The 17819-nt window shown below is 41.3% G+C and overlaps 1 protein-coding gene across 2 annotated transcripts in view; it reads left to right on the plus strand.

Annotated features, from left to right (window-relative positions):
* The window catches only part of GINM1 (glycoprotein integral membrane 1), a 71616-nt gene that overhangs the window by 5375 nt on the left and 48422 nt on the right, over positions 1 to 17819 (plus strand). For both annotated transcript variants that reach the window (XM_040350596.1, XM_040350595.1), the window contains exons 2-4: positions 1583 to 1639; positions 11858 to 11954; positions 13988 to 14139. In XM_040350596.1, the coding sequence (XP_040206530.1) occupies positions 1583 to 1639; positions 11858 to 11954; positions 13988 to 14139 (306 nt within the window). The remainder of the gene's footprint in view (positions 1 to 1582; positions 1640 to 11857; positions 11955 to 13987; positions 14140 to 17819) is intronic.

Below are 17819 nucleotides of genomic sequence, written 5' to 3' on the forward strand. Positions count from 1 at the left end.
CAATAATACTTATCTGTCCAGGCGCCCAGAGCCTCGCTCCTCTCCGCCGGCACCATCATAGCCGCTGTGGGCACCCGGCCGTGACGGCTTTTGGCTTCACGGCTGGGCACGCACTGCGCATGCGTGAGTTGCGCTGCACTCTGCTAGTGGCCAGGGACCTATGACGTGTCCCAGAAGATTGCAGAGAGGCTGGGGCCACCTAGGGGGAGAGGAGGAGTTGCCTAGGCGGCCAAGAGCAGGAAGGAGGAGGTGGGACAAGCGGTCTTAACTAGGTACACCCCCACCCCACCAACAAATGACATGCCAAATGTGGGGGGAAAGGAGTACTTAAAGCGGAAGTTCCACTTTTGGGTGGAACTCTGCTTTTAATGGAAAATTTCTAAGACTTTATGTAGTCTTAAATTTATTGCAAGTTCTCTCAGCTAAAAACAAGCCAATCCTGTAATACAATTTCAGAAGTAACACTGTACGTCGGATTTGCCGCGGGATTCGGCCGCTAGCGGTGCGGTATTAACCCCCGCTATCGGCTGATAAAGGGTTAATACCGCCCGCAATGCGCCCGCATTGCGGGCGGTATTGCCGCGGTTTCCCATTGTTTTAAATGGGAAGGAGCGGTGAAGGTGCGGTTCTTGTTGGTAGTTTGCAAACAAAATGAAGGTTTCCTATTTTTAGAGTAAAAAGCTGTCGGGTTTGTAGAACAGCAATATCGGAACCAACTCAATCATACGATTTGTGGTGTGCATACAGTTGCAAGAAAAAGTATGTGAACCCCTTTGGAATGAGATGGATTTCTGCACAAATTGGTCATCAAATGTGATCTGATCTTCATCTAGGTCACAACAATAGACAATCACAGTCTGCTTACACTAATAACACACAAAGAATTAAATGTTACCATGGTTTTATTGAACACATCATGTAAACATTCACAGTGCAGGTGTAAAAAGTATGTGAACCCTTGGATTTAATAACTGGTTGAACCTCCTTTGACAGCAATAACTTCAAACAAATGTTTCCTGTAGTTGCAGATCAGACGTGCACAATGGTCAGGAGTAATTCTTGACCATTCCTCTTTACAGAACTGTTTCAGTTCAGCAATATTCTTGGGATGTCTGGTGTGAATCGCTTTCTTGAGGTGATGCTACAGCATCTCAATCGGGTTGAGGTCAGGACTCTGACTGGGCCACTCCAGAAGGCGTATTTTCTTCTGTTTAAGCCATTCTGTTGTTGATGTACTTCTATGCTTTGGGTCGTTGTCCTGTTGCAACACCCATCTATGTGACTTCTCTATTAAACTTGGTAAAACTGTCTTCCTTGGGCAGTGCTTTATGATGGCAGTCATGTCAGAGACTGTAATCTTTATGATATATCATTTTCATTGTCATTGTTGGCACACATGGTAGTGCGTGGTTTGGTTCAGGACAAATGTATGTTTTCCATGCCCAAAAATGCAGAGCAACCAGTATGTTATAGATCTGATGTAGCTGTCTTGTAAATGTGTTTAGTGTAATGCATTTTATCTGCAATATAGAAAACGCAATATACTGCAATGATTGTGTGTTTGTTTGTTTTTTGTCTTTAGGAGCTTATAAGACTTAACGTGACAGCACAGCATGACAACAAGACTGTAGTAGAACAGGTGAGTGTTTTGTTTTTATAGTGATTTACTGGGCATTTTCACTGAAATAAATTGTATTTTGTATTTATGACAGGTACTTTATATAGCGCTAACAATTTACACAGCGCTTTACATACATATATTGTACATTGGCATCAGTCCCTGCCCTCAAGGAGCTTACAGTCTAAGGACACATTCATACATACGTAATACATAGATCAATACACTTATCTTCATGGCAAATGTATTTATGGGAATTATGTGATGAAGCCAGAGCTGTTTTTAGAAACTCCAGTACTACTGGGAAAATCGGCTTTTATTCTTTTTTGCACAGTGGGAAAGGCTTCAAACCCCTGTTGGGTTTATATTGCTATATCTATAGTAAGTGTGAAGATTTTTCCCTTCCTGTGCGATCACCTGAAAGTGAAGTTGGCAACATTTCTCAATGTGAATTCTATATAAATAATGCTCTTTGGAAATCCTGACCAAGGGGCTGGTAATAAAATACATGGTAATTAAACTTCCCCTAAAATAGAGTAAGAATAGCTGAGACCATAAGGTCACAAGGGCAAGTGGGATAAACATCTCCCAAATGGAAGTATACATATGACAATAAAAACATGGCATGATTGCCTTTTATGGGTAAAGGCCTGGAGCAAATTGAACCATGTGTTTTTTTTTTTGGGGGGGGGGGGGGGGGTTCAACCCATGTAACTATGTAGTTTTATGCACTATATTTTACTTTTACCTGACTAAAATGTTTTATTTTTGAATCTTAATAAAGAAGCAAAAAAAAAAAAAATCATTTGTTTCCTTTATGATGGCAGAGAATGCATTAAGGCACAGGTGTCAAAACATAAGGCCCGCAGGCCGAATCCGGCCCTCCAGACCATTTGATGTGGCCCTCACAACCTCCCCTGCAGCTGTAGGAGAGCTCCAGCCCTCTTCTGGTCCTCCTCCAGAGCCTGTACTTTCTGCTTTCAAGCAATGCATTCAGCTTCTTCCAAGCAGCACATAAGTAAAGGGGGATACACTGTGATGTAAGGGAGAGTGGGGGACTCCACTTCTGATGGTGGGGTGGCTCTTGACATCTAATGTAAGGGGAGGGGATGTGCTGGACATCTAATCTTACAGATACAACTGGCCCTTTTGACGGCAATCATAATGCTGATGCGGCCCACAATGAAATTGAGTTTGACACCCCTGCATTAAGGTAAAAAAATGTCATGACTTTAAAACCACTTTTAGATCAACATAACAGCCACCAGGCAATAACATTTAAAAAAAAATAGACTTCAGCAATGACAGCCCCTATTATTCTCTCGGTACAGGTTTGCTTCAGTCTATTGCTTTAAATGGTATGTGTAAATTCTGATTGTAACAAACAATTTATGTACATATGAATAATAATTTTAAATAAAAAAAAAAATGTACATTTATTGTTTATAGAAAAAAACAAAACAGTGCAAAGCAATTTGTAGAAAAAGATCGTTGGTTAACCACTTAACCCCCGGACCATATTGCTGGTCAAAGACCAGAGCACTTTTTGCGATTCGGCACTGTCGCTTTAACTGACAATTGCGCGGTCGTATGACGTGTCTCCCAAGCAAAATTGGCGTCCTTTTTTTCCCACAAATAGAGCTTTCTTTTGGTGGTATTTGATCACCTCTGCGGTTTTTAGTTTTTGCACTATAAACCAAAATAGAGCGACAATTTTGAAAAAAAATTATATTCTTTGCTATAATAAATTGCCCCCAAAAACATATAAAAAAAACAATGCAATAAGCGTTTATTGATTGGTTTGCGCAAAAGTTATAGCGTTTACAAAATATTTTCTTTTTTTACTAGTAATGGCGGCGATCAGCGATTATTATTTTTTTTTTTTTTTTTTTTCTCAGTACTGCGACCTTATGGCGGACACTTCGGACACTTTTGAAACATTTTTGGGACCATTGGCATTTTTATAGCGATCAGTGCTATAAAAATGCATTGGATTACTATAAAAATGCCACTGGCAGTGAAGGGGTTAACACTAGGGGGCGGGGAAGGGGTGAAGTATGTTCCCTGGGTGTGTTCTAACTGTAGGGGGGGTGGCCTCACTAGGGGAAATGACTGATCTTCTGTTCATACATTGTATGAACAGAAGATCAGCATTTCTCTCCCTGACAGGACCGGGAGCTGTGTGTTTATACACACAGCTCCCGGTCCCCGCTCTGTAACGAGCAATCGCGAGTGCCCTGTGGAGATCGCGCCCGCCGGGCACAGGTGTCGGGGACGAGCGGGGGGCGCACGCGCCCCTAGTGGCCTGCACGAGAGCCGACGTTATATTACGTGCTCTCGCGCAGGGGAGCCGACCTGCCGCCGTAAAACGACAGCGGCTGGTCGGCAAGTGGTTAAAGTTTAAAAAAAAAATATATAATGGCTTGCTCATATCTAATCACTAAATGCCTTCCCAATTATTATAATGTTTTTGTTTTACCTAAAAAGATTTCCCCAAGATCTTGATTTCACATTGTCTCCGTTGTATGGGTTTTCTCCACTTCCAGGGTATTGTTGTACAGTATTGCTATATTACAGACTTTTTTTTTTTTCTGCAAGCAAAATTAACTAGCATGCCATAATTTACCGTATATGTTGCTATATTTTAGTGTCTATTGGTGTAAATCTTTCAAAACCTAATTAGTATAGCATAGTGCAATTCTTAGAAGTGATATTCACAAGTATAAGGGTACCGCTTTTTATTTTCACCTTCGTACATTTTTTTGTATATTCTCAGATCTGTTTCCTGAGGATAGCCTCACCCTATTCCTGTTTAACCCCAGCTAATCCAAGCTATTAGTCTCAGACCGTTCTACTCTTCCTGAATTTCAAGACTTTGCTTCCTATACCTACATCCATCTGTTTAAATAAAGAATTTTCCTTTTAAATTGTCAGACTTTAAGAGAAATTATAAATAAGGAAGTTGATTTGATATTAGGGCTCCCTCAAGAACAGCGGCATCAATGAAAATCATTCTAATCAGTATTTGTTAATCAATTACAATGTACCCTTATAGATTTGTTTCACTGGCATACCACATTGTTATTTATTAAACCTGAATCGATTATTTAAAATGTAGAAACAACCCCTGGTGAGGATTCCCCAAAGAACATTATTGAATGGTGCAAAGATCATCTTTGCCAACGTTCTATAATATTCCCGACAACATACCCCATCTGATGGGTCCTTTTTGGCCATGTAACGTCTAAGGCCCCATACACACGAGAGGATTTATCCGCGAATACGGTCCAGCGGACCGTTTCCGCGGATAAATCCTCTCGAGGATTTGAGCGGATTTCCATGCGATGGAGTGTACTCACCATCGCATTGAAATCCGCGCCGAAATCCTCTGGCGATGACGTGTCGCCGCGATTATGACGCGGCGACGTGCGCGACGCTGTCATATAAGGAATTCTACGCATGCGTCGAATCATTACGACGCATGCGGGGGATCCCTTCGGACGGATGGATCCGGTGAGTCTATACAGACCAGCGGATCCATCCGTTGGGATGGATTCCAGCGGATAGATTTGTTTAGCATGTCAGCAAATATTTATCTGCTGGAATCCATCCCAGGGGATAAATATCCGCGGAAACAGATCCGCTGGAGTGTACACACCATAGGATCTATCCGCTGAAACCCATTCGCTGGGATTTTTTAGCGGATGGATTCTATCGTGTGTATGGGGCCTAATACTTGCTAGAGGTTTTCTATATTATTATTTTTTTTTTTTTTGTGATTTTATTTATTTATTTTTTACATTCAGCTGTCAGAGGAGAACCCCACTGACAGCTGATGATTCATCAGTTGTTAAGGATGTGGCAGCCGGCCCCTAAACAATCAGCTATATACAGTTTTTGAAGTTCAGGTCAGTCACTTTTTGATGTCAGCGCACATGAAAACGTATGTAAAATTTGACATCCGTATCCCGTAACGCCTGTGTGAAAGGACCCTAACCCTGTATGTGAAGTGACTGGTTTAGCACATTTTTTAACTGCTAAAGCGATGTGTGTGTTTGGGGAAATAAAATGCACTAGCTTATCTGCTGAAGAGCAGAATATTTTTTTTTTTTTTTTTTTTTTTTACTTTACATTTTTATTAGCTTTATAAAGAGCAATCCAAGGAGTGTGAACATTCTTAGTTACAGTAAGTATATTATGGTTAACATTATTTACTAACAAACCACCGTAAATTTATAAGTAAAATAGGAAACCATCATACGGTACAAGATCTTGCAGTGAAATAAGTTTGTATACTGTCCCTTGATCCGTCTACCCCAATGGGTACCTTTTTTAAAGGTGACGGGTACAATAATAATAATTCGGCAGTATCCAACCTGGTATTAATTATACATCACAACCTTTTTAAATAGTTAGAGGCTGTTTGATTTTAAAGCCATTCTTGCCAGTTTCTTATAAAATTATTAACTGAGGAGTTTTTCCGAGCTAGAAGAAGCTCAGATTGGACTTAAAGGGGTTGTAAAGGAATTTTTTCCCCCTAAATGGCTTTCTTTACCTTAGTGCAGTTCTCCTTCACTTACCTCATCCTTCGATTTTGCTTTTAAATGTCCTTATTTCTTCTGAGAAATCCTCACTTCCTGTTCTTCTGTCTGTAACTACACACAGTAATGCAAGGCTTTCTTCCTGGTGTGGAGAAAGCCTCTTGAGGGGGCAAGGGGGCAAGCAGTAGTGTCAGGATGCCCACTAACACACAGCTCCTTTATCTATCTGCGAAGTAGATAGCGTCCTGACTCTCCTGTAGTCCAAGGGAGGGGGCGAGCATGACACTCCACACCAGGGAGAAAGCCTTCCATTACATTACTTTTTTTTCCATTGATCCCGAGAGAATGTTTGTGAGGTCTTTTTCCCATTTCAACATGTTGGGATTTTTTCCATTTGTAGAGATGGATGAAAGGAGGTTATAAAATATAGATATTTCCTTTTTTTTTATTTTATTTAGATGGTTATCTGTTACCATTCCCACGATAGTCTGGGAATACTTCTGTCTTCTAGTTTAAATTTCTTTAAAACGGTTGTTTTTATTTTCGACTATGTTTTTGAGATGATCTGGAAGATAATAGTAGGTTTAAAACCCTTACTTTACCCAATCACTTGTTAATATTTTTATTCTACTATTCTTGTCATAGTTGGTACTTTCGTACAAGGAATTTCTTTATTAGATTTGGAAAGAATATGTTTCCGTGCAATTAAGGTTGCTTTTATAGAGAGGAGGTTTTGTATGAGTATTTTTAATTTTTTTTGTATTGTATGCCTGGCCATAGACAGAGCATATAAATCATGTGCTTTTGTGAATTATTTTTCTATATGCACTAGGGCCGAAACAACTAATCGATTATGAAATTAATCGATTACAATTTTCATAATCGATTAATCGGCCAGGAACATAATGGGGTTGAAAAAAAACTAAAATTAGCCCTTTTTAGTACAAAAAAGCAAATCGCTACTGTAAATATTACTTTCACTGTCCCACGGTAAAAAAAAAAAAGGAACCCCCTTACAGTAGCGATTATTTGCTCTTTTTGTCCTTCTTTTTTTTTTTTTTTTTTTTTTAACCCTATTCTGTTACTAAACATCTCAGGCCTGGATTCACACCTCTGTTTTTTGCAGAAACCCACTACAGTTCATTTACATGTTTTCCTATGGGACACGTTCACATCCATGATTTTTGTAGGGGAAACCCCACTTATAGATGATTTTGTGATTCCTAAGAATTTTAGTTATTGTATTGAGATTTTTGCATGCTTGTATAGTTGCCTGTGAAAGGGAGCGCATTGGGCACAGTACAAATCCCATATCAAATCAAATCAATATTATTCCTGCATGTGGGTCAGGTAGTGGTGCGTTTTTATGTCTTGCAAAAAAAATTAGTTGCTCCTTCACTTTGCAAAAACAAATTTTTTTTTTTTGCAATCACATATTCTGGGTAGCTTTTTTGGTATATGTTTGGGTTTAGGTAGTCTATGTGCTTGGTCTATCAAGAGCTCCTGAAGAAGTCACTTGTGAGTGAAGAATGCGCGCAAGAGTCCTGTTCAAAGAGGTACCGGATGTGAGCGAGTTCGCTACTCGTTTTTTATATGCTGTATTTTAAAACTACCTTTGTGAGTACCTAGTGTATAAGTTGTTTTTATAATATTAAATTGCTCCTACGTTATTACGCTATTGGTGCTTTCCTTTATCTTTCCGTGCGAGGACCATTGCCACCTCCAACAGCCTGAAATTTCGTTGCTGCACTTATCCATATAGAGTTGTTTTATGCTGTCACCTTACAGCAGTAAGGTAAGGGGACATCTGCACTACTTTTAAGGAAATTGGAACCCTTCCCCGGCAAGCACTATATGTTTGGACACTTGGCACCAGCACTTTATTACATGCGTCCCAGTAGCTTTCAGCCTGCTGCTCCTGCATGAACACTTATTCTGTTTTCACTGTTTATATGTTTGCTATCACCTATGTGTATAGTTTTGTAGCCTTTTGGCTTTAGCAGCGCCTGCTGTCTTATTCACCTAGCACTATTGTGTTCACCTTGGATTTGTTACTATGCGTCACTGAAGTTGTGTACTGTTACACTGTTTAGATGCACTTCTTTCATTTTTTGGATCTAGCACTGTATTTATGAGATTTATACTATTATTTCCTATCCCTACAGCACAGCACTATTTTTTATTCATATCTTTTTAGGAAGCGTTTCAAATCAGAAGGTTTAACATTTCTTCGGAATTTTACATTGTTCCTTCTGGATTGATCTTCCAAATCAATTACCTTCAATTTAAGGCTTTTAATTTCATCTTCTAATTCAAGATGCGCGTCCACCAGCTCATTGTGTGCATTCGTAAAATCGCAAATTTTATTTTCTACATACTCCACTTGTTCTCCTAGTGCATCTATTTATTTCTTTTTTTTTTAATTTATAAAACACTTTAAATCATACTGCAGTGCTAGTTCTGCCTGTGATAAATTTCCTTCTGCAGCATGTTTACCTTGCTACCTCATGCTGTGTGGAGATGAGAAGTTGGCATTCTCCATGTGTCCCGACCAGGCTGAAGAAATCTCCTAGTTTGGGGGGTCCCCCGCATTCCTTTCTCTTATTCTCCCTGGGTGATCTCCGATGTCCCCTGTGCCTGTCTGTGCTCTCGGGGAAGCTTTAGGGCACGGTGGGTTGCATGCTTCCCAACATTTTGAGATGGCAATGAGGGACACCTACTAACAAATGTATGTAGGCCTAGGACACGCCCCCTTAAAGTAGAATTAACTGAAAAAAGGTTAATTTATCCCTTGCTTAGTGGGCACATAACGCCTTCCTGCCCAGGCAAAATTTCAGCTTTCAGCACTGTTACTCTTTGAATGACAATTGGGCAGTCGTGCAACGTGGCTTCCAAACAAAATTGATGTCCGTCTTTTTTTTTTTTTTTTTTTTTTCTCACAAATAGAGCTTTCTTTTGGTGGTATTTGATCATCTCTGTGGTTTCTATTTTTTTGCGCTATAAACAAAGACTGACAATTTTGAAAAATGCACCCCCCAGCGGCCGGAGACCCCAAGGACGTCATATGATCTCCCGACATTGTAGAGCCACCTTGTGGCCGTGATTCTACAATGGCCCGGGTCCGAAGTGGTCAAATTCACAAGGGCTTTTTTTTTTTTTTTTTGCCACTACTATTCCTTTATATTGGCTTTTACAATTGACAAATGCAGCAATTTAGTATATGGAGCACTGGGAAACACTTTTATGTACAGCTTTTTTATATACTGCTTTATAGATCAGACCAAAATGAGGGACAAATGAGGAGGACAGAGGGACATTGCTCCAAATCAGGGACAGTCCCTCGAAAACAAGGGACAGTTGGGAGCTATGGGGTTGCTTTAATGGGAGCCTTTGTAGAAGAGCTCTCTCGAGCTGCTTCCATCAGCCTCTGTAGCCAGCCCCGCTCCCGACGAGCAGAATGTTTTGACCAAAATGTTTACAGTGTGGGTCTCTCATAGGACTATAAATTCTCATTTATAATCTATCCTTCATTTTCCTTTAACCCTCCATATTTCTGACACACTATGGTTTGCCATCACATGAACAGGAACTGATGGAAAATCTCACCGGACACAAATGGCAATAGAAGCCAGGCAGAAGTATTATCTGTATATATTACCTGTATAACCTAACTAATACTTTTATATATTTATATGTTGGCTTTAAGTTGGAAGAACCATTTGTTATGTAAAATGTTGTGTTTTCTTTTTGTATAATCTTTATTACTATGTTTCCAAGTACAGTATATAGAAATACAAACGTATAGAATATGGAAGGAGTTGCAAAAGGAATAAAGCAGAGGCTAAACAATTGACATGCATTTCCCATAAATGCATGTAGGAACATTAGGTGAAATTAGAAGTTTGTAAATCTTGTGAAGACAAGAAAGAGTGGGGTTTATTTACTAAAGCTTGAGAGTGCAAAATCAGACTCTGCATAGAAACCAATCAGCTTCCAGGTTGTATTGCCAAAGCTTAATTGAGCAAGCTAAGATTCGAAGCTGATTGGCTAAGATGCACAGCTGCACCAGATTCTGAGTGCACCAGTTTTAGTAAATCTACTCCCATATAAAAAAAAAGTATGCAAATGTAGCATGAAAATATCATGAAAATGCGAGATTGGTTAGCAGTGACCTACAGTATCTCACAAAAATGAGTACACCCCTGACATTTTTGTAAATGTTTTATTATATCTTTTCATGTGACAACACTAAAGAAATTACACTTTTCTATAATGTAAAGTAGTGAGTGTATATAGCTTGTATAACAATGTAAATTTGCTGTCCCCTCAAAATAACTTGACACACAGCCATTAATGTTTAAACCGCTGGCAACAAAAGTGAGTACACCCCTAAGTGAAAATGTCCACATTGGGCCTAAAGTGTCAATATTTTGTGTGGCCACCATTATTTTCCAGCACTGCCTTAACCCTCTTGGGCAGGGAGTTCACCAGAGCTTCACAGGTTGCCACTGGTGTCCTCTTCCACTCCTCCATGACGACATGACTGAGCTTGTGGTTGTTAGAGACCTTGCGTTCTTTCCCCTCTGTTTTGAGGATGCCTCACAAGATGCTCAATAGGGTTTAGGTCAGGAGACCTGCTTGGCTAGTTTATCAACTTTACCCTCGGCTTCATTAGGTGGTCTTGGAGGTGTGTTTGGGTTTTGTTATGTTGCAGCCCAGTCTCCCACAGGAGGGGGGTCATGCTCTGCTTCAGTATGTCATAGTACATGTTGGCATTCGAGGTTCCCTCAATGAACAGTAGCTTCCCAGTTCCGGTAGCACTCGTGCAGACCATGACACTCCCACCACCATGCTTGACTGTAGGCAAGATACACCTGTCTTCAACCTTCACCCCTTCAACCTCTGCAGCAATGCTGGCAGCACTTGCACGTCTACTTCCCAAAGACAACCTCTGGCTATGATGCTGAGCATGTGCACTCAACTTTTTTGGTCGACCATGGTGAGGCCTGTTCTGAGTGAAACCTGTCATGTTAAACCTCTGTATGGTCTTGGCCACCGTGCTGCAGCTCGGTTTCAGGGACTTGGCAATCTTCTTATAGCCTAGGGCCCTAGGCCATCTTTATGTAGCGCAACAATTCTTTTTTTCAGATCCTCAGAGTTCTTTGCTATGAGGTGCCATGTTGAACTTCCAGTGACCAGTATGAGAGAGTGAGAGCGATGAAACCAAATTTAACACACCTGAGACCTTGTAACACTAACGATTTGCATGACACTGGGGATGGAAAATGGCTAATTGGGCCCAATTTGGACATTTTTACTTAGGGGTGTACTAACTTTTGTTGCCAGCGGATTAGACATTATTGGCTGCGGGTTTAGTTATTTTGAGGGGACAGCAAGTTTACACTGTTATACAAGCTGTACACACCTCTACATTGTAGAAAAGTATAATTTCTTCAGTGTTTGTCACATAGAAAGATATAGTAAAATATTTACAAAAAATGTGAGGGGTGTACTCACTTTTGTGAGATACTGTACATTTGTAATATTCCACAAACTTCCTCCTCCTGCTTTGGGAATAGAATTTGTTACCTGGAAGTGGAAGAAAATTAAATAAAACCAGAAATCATGAGTGGAGTAATTTTATGATTCTCATTTTATTTATTTTTTATGATTTATTTTTGCTTTTTTTGACATAAAGGTGGCTTTTAACATCAGCTATGAGAGAGGACAGATGCAAGTGAATGGATTTCCCTTAAGTAAAGGTGTTTCAAGAATATCCTGCAAAACAGACAAAGGTAAGAAACTTGTTATTTAATGCTGGCATGGGGGGATTGTGTGTGTGCATGTTGTGTGCATTGTTGTAAAATTGGGGGGAAAAGAGTAAACCATTTATGCGAGTAAAGAAAGGTTTAAAATGTTTGAGTTTTATTGCTGTCTCGGCAGACTCTCTTCCAGTTTTGATGACTGGGTTTTCACCAGGTCAAAGAAAAAAAATTGGAAAACGCTGTGATAGGGACACAGCAGCGGTAAAATCATATTCTTAACCACTTCAATACCAGGTACTTTCACCCCTTCCTGCTCACGACAATTTTGAGCTTTCAGCGCTGTCGCACTTTGAACGAAAATTGTGTGGTCATGCAACACTGTACCCAAACATTTTTATAATTCTGTTCCCACAAATATAGCTTTCTTTTGGAGGTATTTGATCACTACTGGGGTTTTTATTTTTTGCTAAACAATGGGAGGCATTTTCCGTATGTCCTCCCTGGTACCCCTGCCCAACGAACACTCCAAATAAGATGTTAAATCTGCAAAAAAAACGCGGATTTAGGCGTGACACCCGCTTATATTGTCCCTCCTGTCCTGACCAACCTGGTGACTGTTTCAAACGTTAACACAAACTAGTGGAGTATTAGCGTATGGTACAGCACTACTAGTCCTAGGGCACACTAACGCAGGGTCTCGAAATATGAGATGGCTGTCACATTTTGAGAGACCCTAATCTAGAACGTTTACAGTTAGTTTACAGTTTATATTAAAGTGCAAAAAACCCCACAAACAAAATAAAAAAAAAAGAATCTAAAAAGAGTAGTTTTTTTTATTTTTCTTCTCTCTCTATTGTTCTCTCTCTATTGTTACTGTTTAGAACTGTAATGTTTTGTTTTTATTGTATTTTTGTTTTGCAGGTATGGTATGTCTTACTGTAATGTTACTTTTTTATTGTTAACCATCATTTGCTTGGCAGTTATGCCATTCAGCTGCAGCATGGGTTTATTTATTCTGACAGCAACAGCGTTTGCTTCCACGATACATAAAGCCGTGACTCCAGCGCTGTAGGAGGTGATTTCATCACCACAGTTAAAAAAAAAAAAAAAATATGCCGAAGCATGGGGGCAGGGGTGGAGGAGCGATTTTCACACTGGGGGTGGGGAGGTGCGGTGGCGGTATAGTGCCGCTTTTTTTTTTTTTGCGCCGCTATACCGTCGGAATTGCGGCAGTATAGCCATGGTTTCCTATTGCTTTCAATGGGAAGGAACGGTAAACGGACCGCTCCAAAGATGCTGCTAGCAGGACTTTTGGAGCGGTCCTGCTAGCGCACTGCTCCAGTGTGAAAGCCCTCTGGCTTTCACAGCCGCTGTTTAGGGTCGGTGTGCAGGCGCTATTTTTAGCACAATAGCGCCTGCACAAAGATTTTACTAAATTATATATTGCTCAAACATGCCATGGGCATATGTGGAATTGCACCCCAAAATACATTCCGCTGCTTCTCCTGAGTACAGTTATACCGCATGTGTGAGACTTTTGGGAGCCTAGCCATGTATAGAACCCTAAAAATCAAGCACCGCCTTCAGGCTTTCTAAGGGTGTAAAATGGTGATTTCACTTCCTCACTGCCTATCACAGCTACAGAGGCCCTGAAATTTCAAGATGGCACAACCCCCCCCCCCCCAAAAAAAAAATAAACCCATTTTGGAAACTAGACGCCCCAAGGTATTTGCATGGTGAGTATTTTGCAGCTCTCATTTGCTTTTGAAAATTTGCTTATTTTTTTATTTTTTTTAAAACTGACAAAAAGCGAGATCTGCAAAATGGCATGGGGTGTCTACTTTGCAAAATCGGTCTGATTGCTGATGGGGGGGGGGGGGTGGTTTAGACTGCTCTTTTACATTGGATTGGCCTCAGAACTGCATTGACATATATTTTACACTTTAGAACCACTTTTTAAAGACAGAAGGTTTTTTGCCTTCTATGCATGTACTAAAATATGAAAGACAGACTGCGTATACAACAAACTGTTTTTTATTTATAGCAATACATTTTTGTTACAGTGGATTATGGATTGCCCTATGAGCCGTTGAACGTGGTACATGAGGCTTTGGTCAGCATGCGATTACTCGTTTTGCATTGGCCTATGAACTCCAGTACTGGAGAAACTAAGATAATTGTTCAGCAAGAAGTGGTTGAAATTGATGGAAATCAGGTTAGTAAAAAAAATGTTTTGTACTGTTGGTGTGACATACAGTAATTGCCATATCTCCATTTTTTTTATTCTTATTTTTTTTAATGAATGTACAGTGCCTTGAAAAATTATTTATGCCCCTTGAAATTTTCCACATTTTGTCATGTTACAACCAAAAACTTAAATGTATTTTATTATGATTTTATGTAATAGACCAACACAAAGTGTAGTAATTGAGAAGTGGAAGGAAAATGATAAATGTGTTTTTTTTTTTTTTTACAAATATCTGAAAAGTGTGGCATGAATTTGTATTCAGCCCCCTTTACTCTGATACCCCTAACTAAACTCTAATGGAACCAATTGCCTTCAGAAGTCACCTAATTAGTAAATAGTCCACCTGTGTGTAATTTTTATCTCAATATAAATACAGCTGTTCTGTGAAGCCCTCAGTTTTTTTTTTTTTTTTTTTTTTTTAGAGAACATTGGTCAACAAAAAGCATCATGAAGGCCAAGGAACACACCAGACAGGTCAGGGTTAAAGCGGTGGAGATGTTTAACCACCTTCATTATACGTGATCTGTTTGAAGAGGAATACTGTTGTTATGGTAGCAGCTAGCTACCATAACCCCGATATCCTCTTCAGTGGGCGGTCCTCTACAAGATAAGTGTTCTCTGCGGAGCATACGCCCTCCGCCGCTTTACAGAGCCGCCAGCAGCGGTGGAGGCGATCCGTTCCTTTCTCTTGCTGTGCATGGAGACGAGTGAGGGAAAGATGGCCCTCAACCATCTCCATATCACTGCAGGGCGGAAGCGTCGTCAAATAGTCACTTCCACCCATACGTCTTAAAGAGACATATTTTTTATTTATTTTTTGTAACTTTTTCAAATGACAAAACTTATTATTTCTTTTTATTTTTCTTGCATTTAAGTCCAAATATGAGATCTGATGTGTTTTTTTTGACCCCAGATCTCATATTTAAGAGGACCCGTTATGCTTTTTTCTATTACAAGGGATGTTTACATCCTTTGTAATAGGAATAAAAGTGACTCAATTTTTTTTTAAACCGTGTTTAACGCGCCCCATCCTGACGAGCTTACGCGCAGAAGCGAGCGCATACGTGAGCAGCGCCCGCATATGAAAATGGTGTTCAAACCACACATGTGAGGTATCGCCGCGATCGTCAGAGCGAGAGCAATAATTTCGTCCCAAGATGTTCTCTGCAACTCAAAACATGCAACCTGTAGAATTTTTTAAACGTTGCCTATGGAGATTTTTAAGGGTAAAAGTTTGACGCCATTCCACGAGTGGACGCTATTTTGAAGCGTGACATGTTGGGTATCAATTTACTCGGCGTAACATTATCTTTCACAATATAAAAAAAAAATGGGCTAACTTTACTGTTGTCGTATTTTCTAATTCAAAAAAAGTGAATTTTTCTTTATCGTACACCACGGGACACAGAGCCTCTATTCATTACATAGTGGGTGGTATGGTCACCAGAGTTGATTGGACACTGGCACAACCAATGAAGACAAGTTCCCCTCCATTTAACCCCTCCCCTAAGGGAAGTACCTTAATTTTTTTTCACCAGTGTCTAAGGTGTTGGACGCGATTAGCATGTGTTAAAGGAAGCTCTTGGGGGGGGGGGGTAAAGGAGCTACACTTTCTGGTCAATCCAAGACTCCTAAAATTTTACGCCAAAACTGGATGGTATCCGGACATCGCGGACAAGGTGTCGCCTGTAATGTCTCTCTTTGGAGGGCAGGGCTCTAGGGTCCAGCACTTTTGCTACTATACGCTAAAAGTCCTGGCAGAGTCTTTTACAAGGCCCAGGGAAGAGGCCTCCTTTAAGTAGGAACCCATATTCCTGAAGATTGGCACACATACCCCGCCGTGGTGGGGGAAGATTGGCAGAAAACCTGCGGCAGGGACAAGGCAAGCCAGGAAAGAGTCTTAAGTTTTTAACTTTCCTTTCCAATTTAGAGTAGGTGTTTTTTTTTCTGACCACCACTGGGGGGGAGTAAAGAGCCGAGTTCCACTCACCATGCTCCAGAGCAGTGTCAGTTTCTTCAGACAGCACACTCCTTCTGCTGCAGAAGCTCTGCCATGGATGGCTGCCTTCCTCCTTCCTCCTTCCTCCTTCCTCCTTCCTCCTTCCTCCTTCCTCCTTCCTCCTTCCTCCTTCCTCCTTCCTCCTTCCTCCTTCCTCCTCCTCCTCCTCCTCCTCCTTCCATCCCTCGCTCCATCCCTCCTCCTCGGCAGGTTTCAGGGGGATCTCCCTCACGTTTGATCACCGCCATTACCCCCTAGGTCGCGTGCACGGGGGCGCGCTTTATGCTGTTAGCAATGGGAGGGGGACGGGCCTGTGAGGGTTTCAGATGGCATCCTTCTTCAAAGGATTGGATCACTTGCTGTCTCAGGGGGTGATCACAGAAGTACCCCTAAAAGAGCAAGGTTCAGGTTTTTATTCAAACCTCTTTGTGATTCCAAAACCAAATGGAGACGTCTGACCCATTCTGGATTTAAGAATGGAAACTATTCGATTCGTGGTCGCCATCCTTCAAGATGCATATTTACATGTGCCTATCCATCCCACTCACCAAAAATTCTTAAGGTTCGCGGTAGAACATCGCCACTTCCAGTTTGTGGCTCTGCCCTGGTGTGGCTACCCCGCCCCGGGTATTTACAAAGGTGCTAGCCCCTCTGTTGGCAAATCTAAGGACACAGGGCATAGCGGTAACAGACTATCTAGACGATCTACTTGTGATAGATCAGTCAGTGGCAGGATTACAGTACTACAGTAAAGTTCCTGGAGCATTAAGGATGGATCGTAAACCTACAAAAGTCCTCTCTACAAGCCCAAAGAAAGGTAGAGTATTTGGGCATTGTCATAGACACAGCCCAAAGCAGGGTATTCCTGCCAGAGCCAAAGATCAAGTCTCTAAAGGACCTGATCTACAAGGTCAAGGCAAAGAAGGGGCCATCTATTTGCCTTTGCAGGAGGCTATTAGGGAAGAAGGTGGCCTCTTTCGAGGCTGTCCCTTATGCCTAATTTCATTCAAGACTACTTCAAGGCAGTATCTTAGCCACCTGGAAGATCCAAGCTTGGATTTACCTAATGCGCCTGTCTCCACAAGTGCGCCAAAGCTTCAGTTGGTGGTAAAAACCAAGAACTTGCGGAAAGGTAGATCTTTCTCCCAGTCACCTGGAAGGTGGTGTCTACGGATGCCAGCCTAATGGGCTGGGGAGCAGTGTTAGAAGAAGCTTCAGCCCAGGGAACCTGGGCCAAGACCGAAGAGAACCCTGCCCATCAACATACTGGAGATTTGGGCAGTATACTTGGCCCTCAGAACCTGGACACACAGGTTACAGGGCCACCCTGTTCGGATTCATTCCGACAATGCTACTGCAGTAGCTCACATCAATCACCAAGTAGGCACCCGCAGTCAAGGAGGTGAATCGGAGTTTGGCATGGGCAGAAGATCATGTTCCTTGTCTCTCTGCAATCTTCATTCCAGGGGTATAAAACTGGCAAGCGAACTTTCTGAGTCACCAGCAGCTGTCACCGGGAGAGTGGTTTTTCCACCCAGATGTCTTTCAGGCAATATGCCAGAGATGGGGGACCCCAAATGTAGACCTGCTAGCTTCCAGGTTCAACAGGAAGTTGGACAACTTTGTATCCAGGACGAGAGATCCTCCG

Source organism: Rana temporaria, chromosome 4 (genome assembly GCF_905171775.1).
Source record: "Rana temporaria chromosome 4, aRanTem1.1, whole genome shotgun sequence".
NCBI lineage: Eukaryota > Metazoa > Chordata > Amphibia > Anura > Ranidae > Rana > Rana temporaria.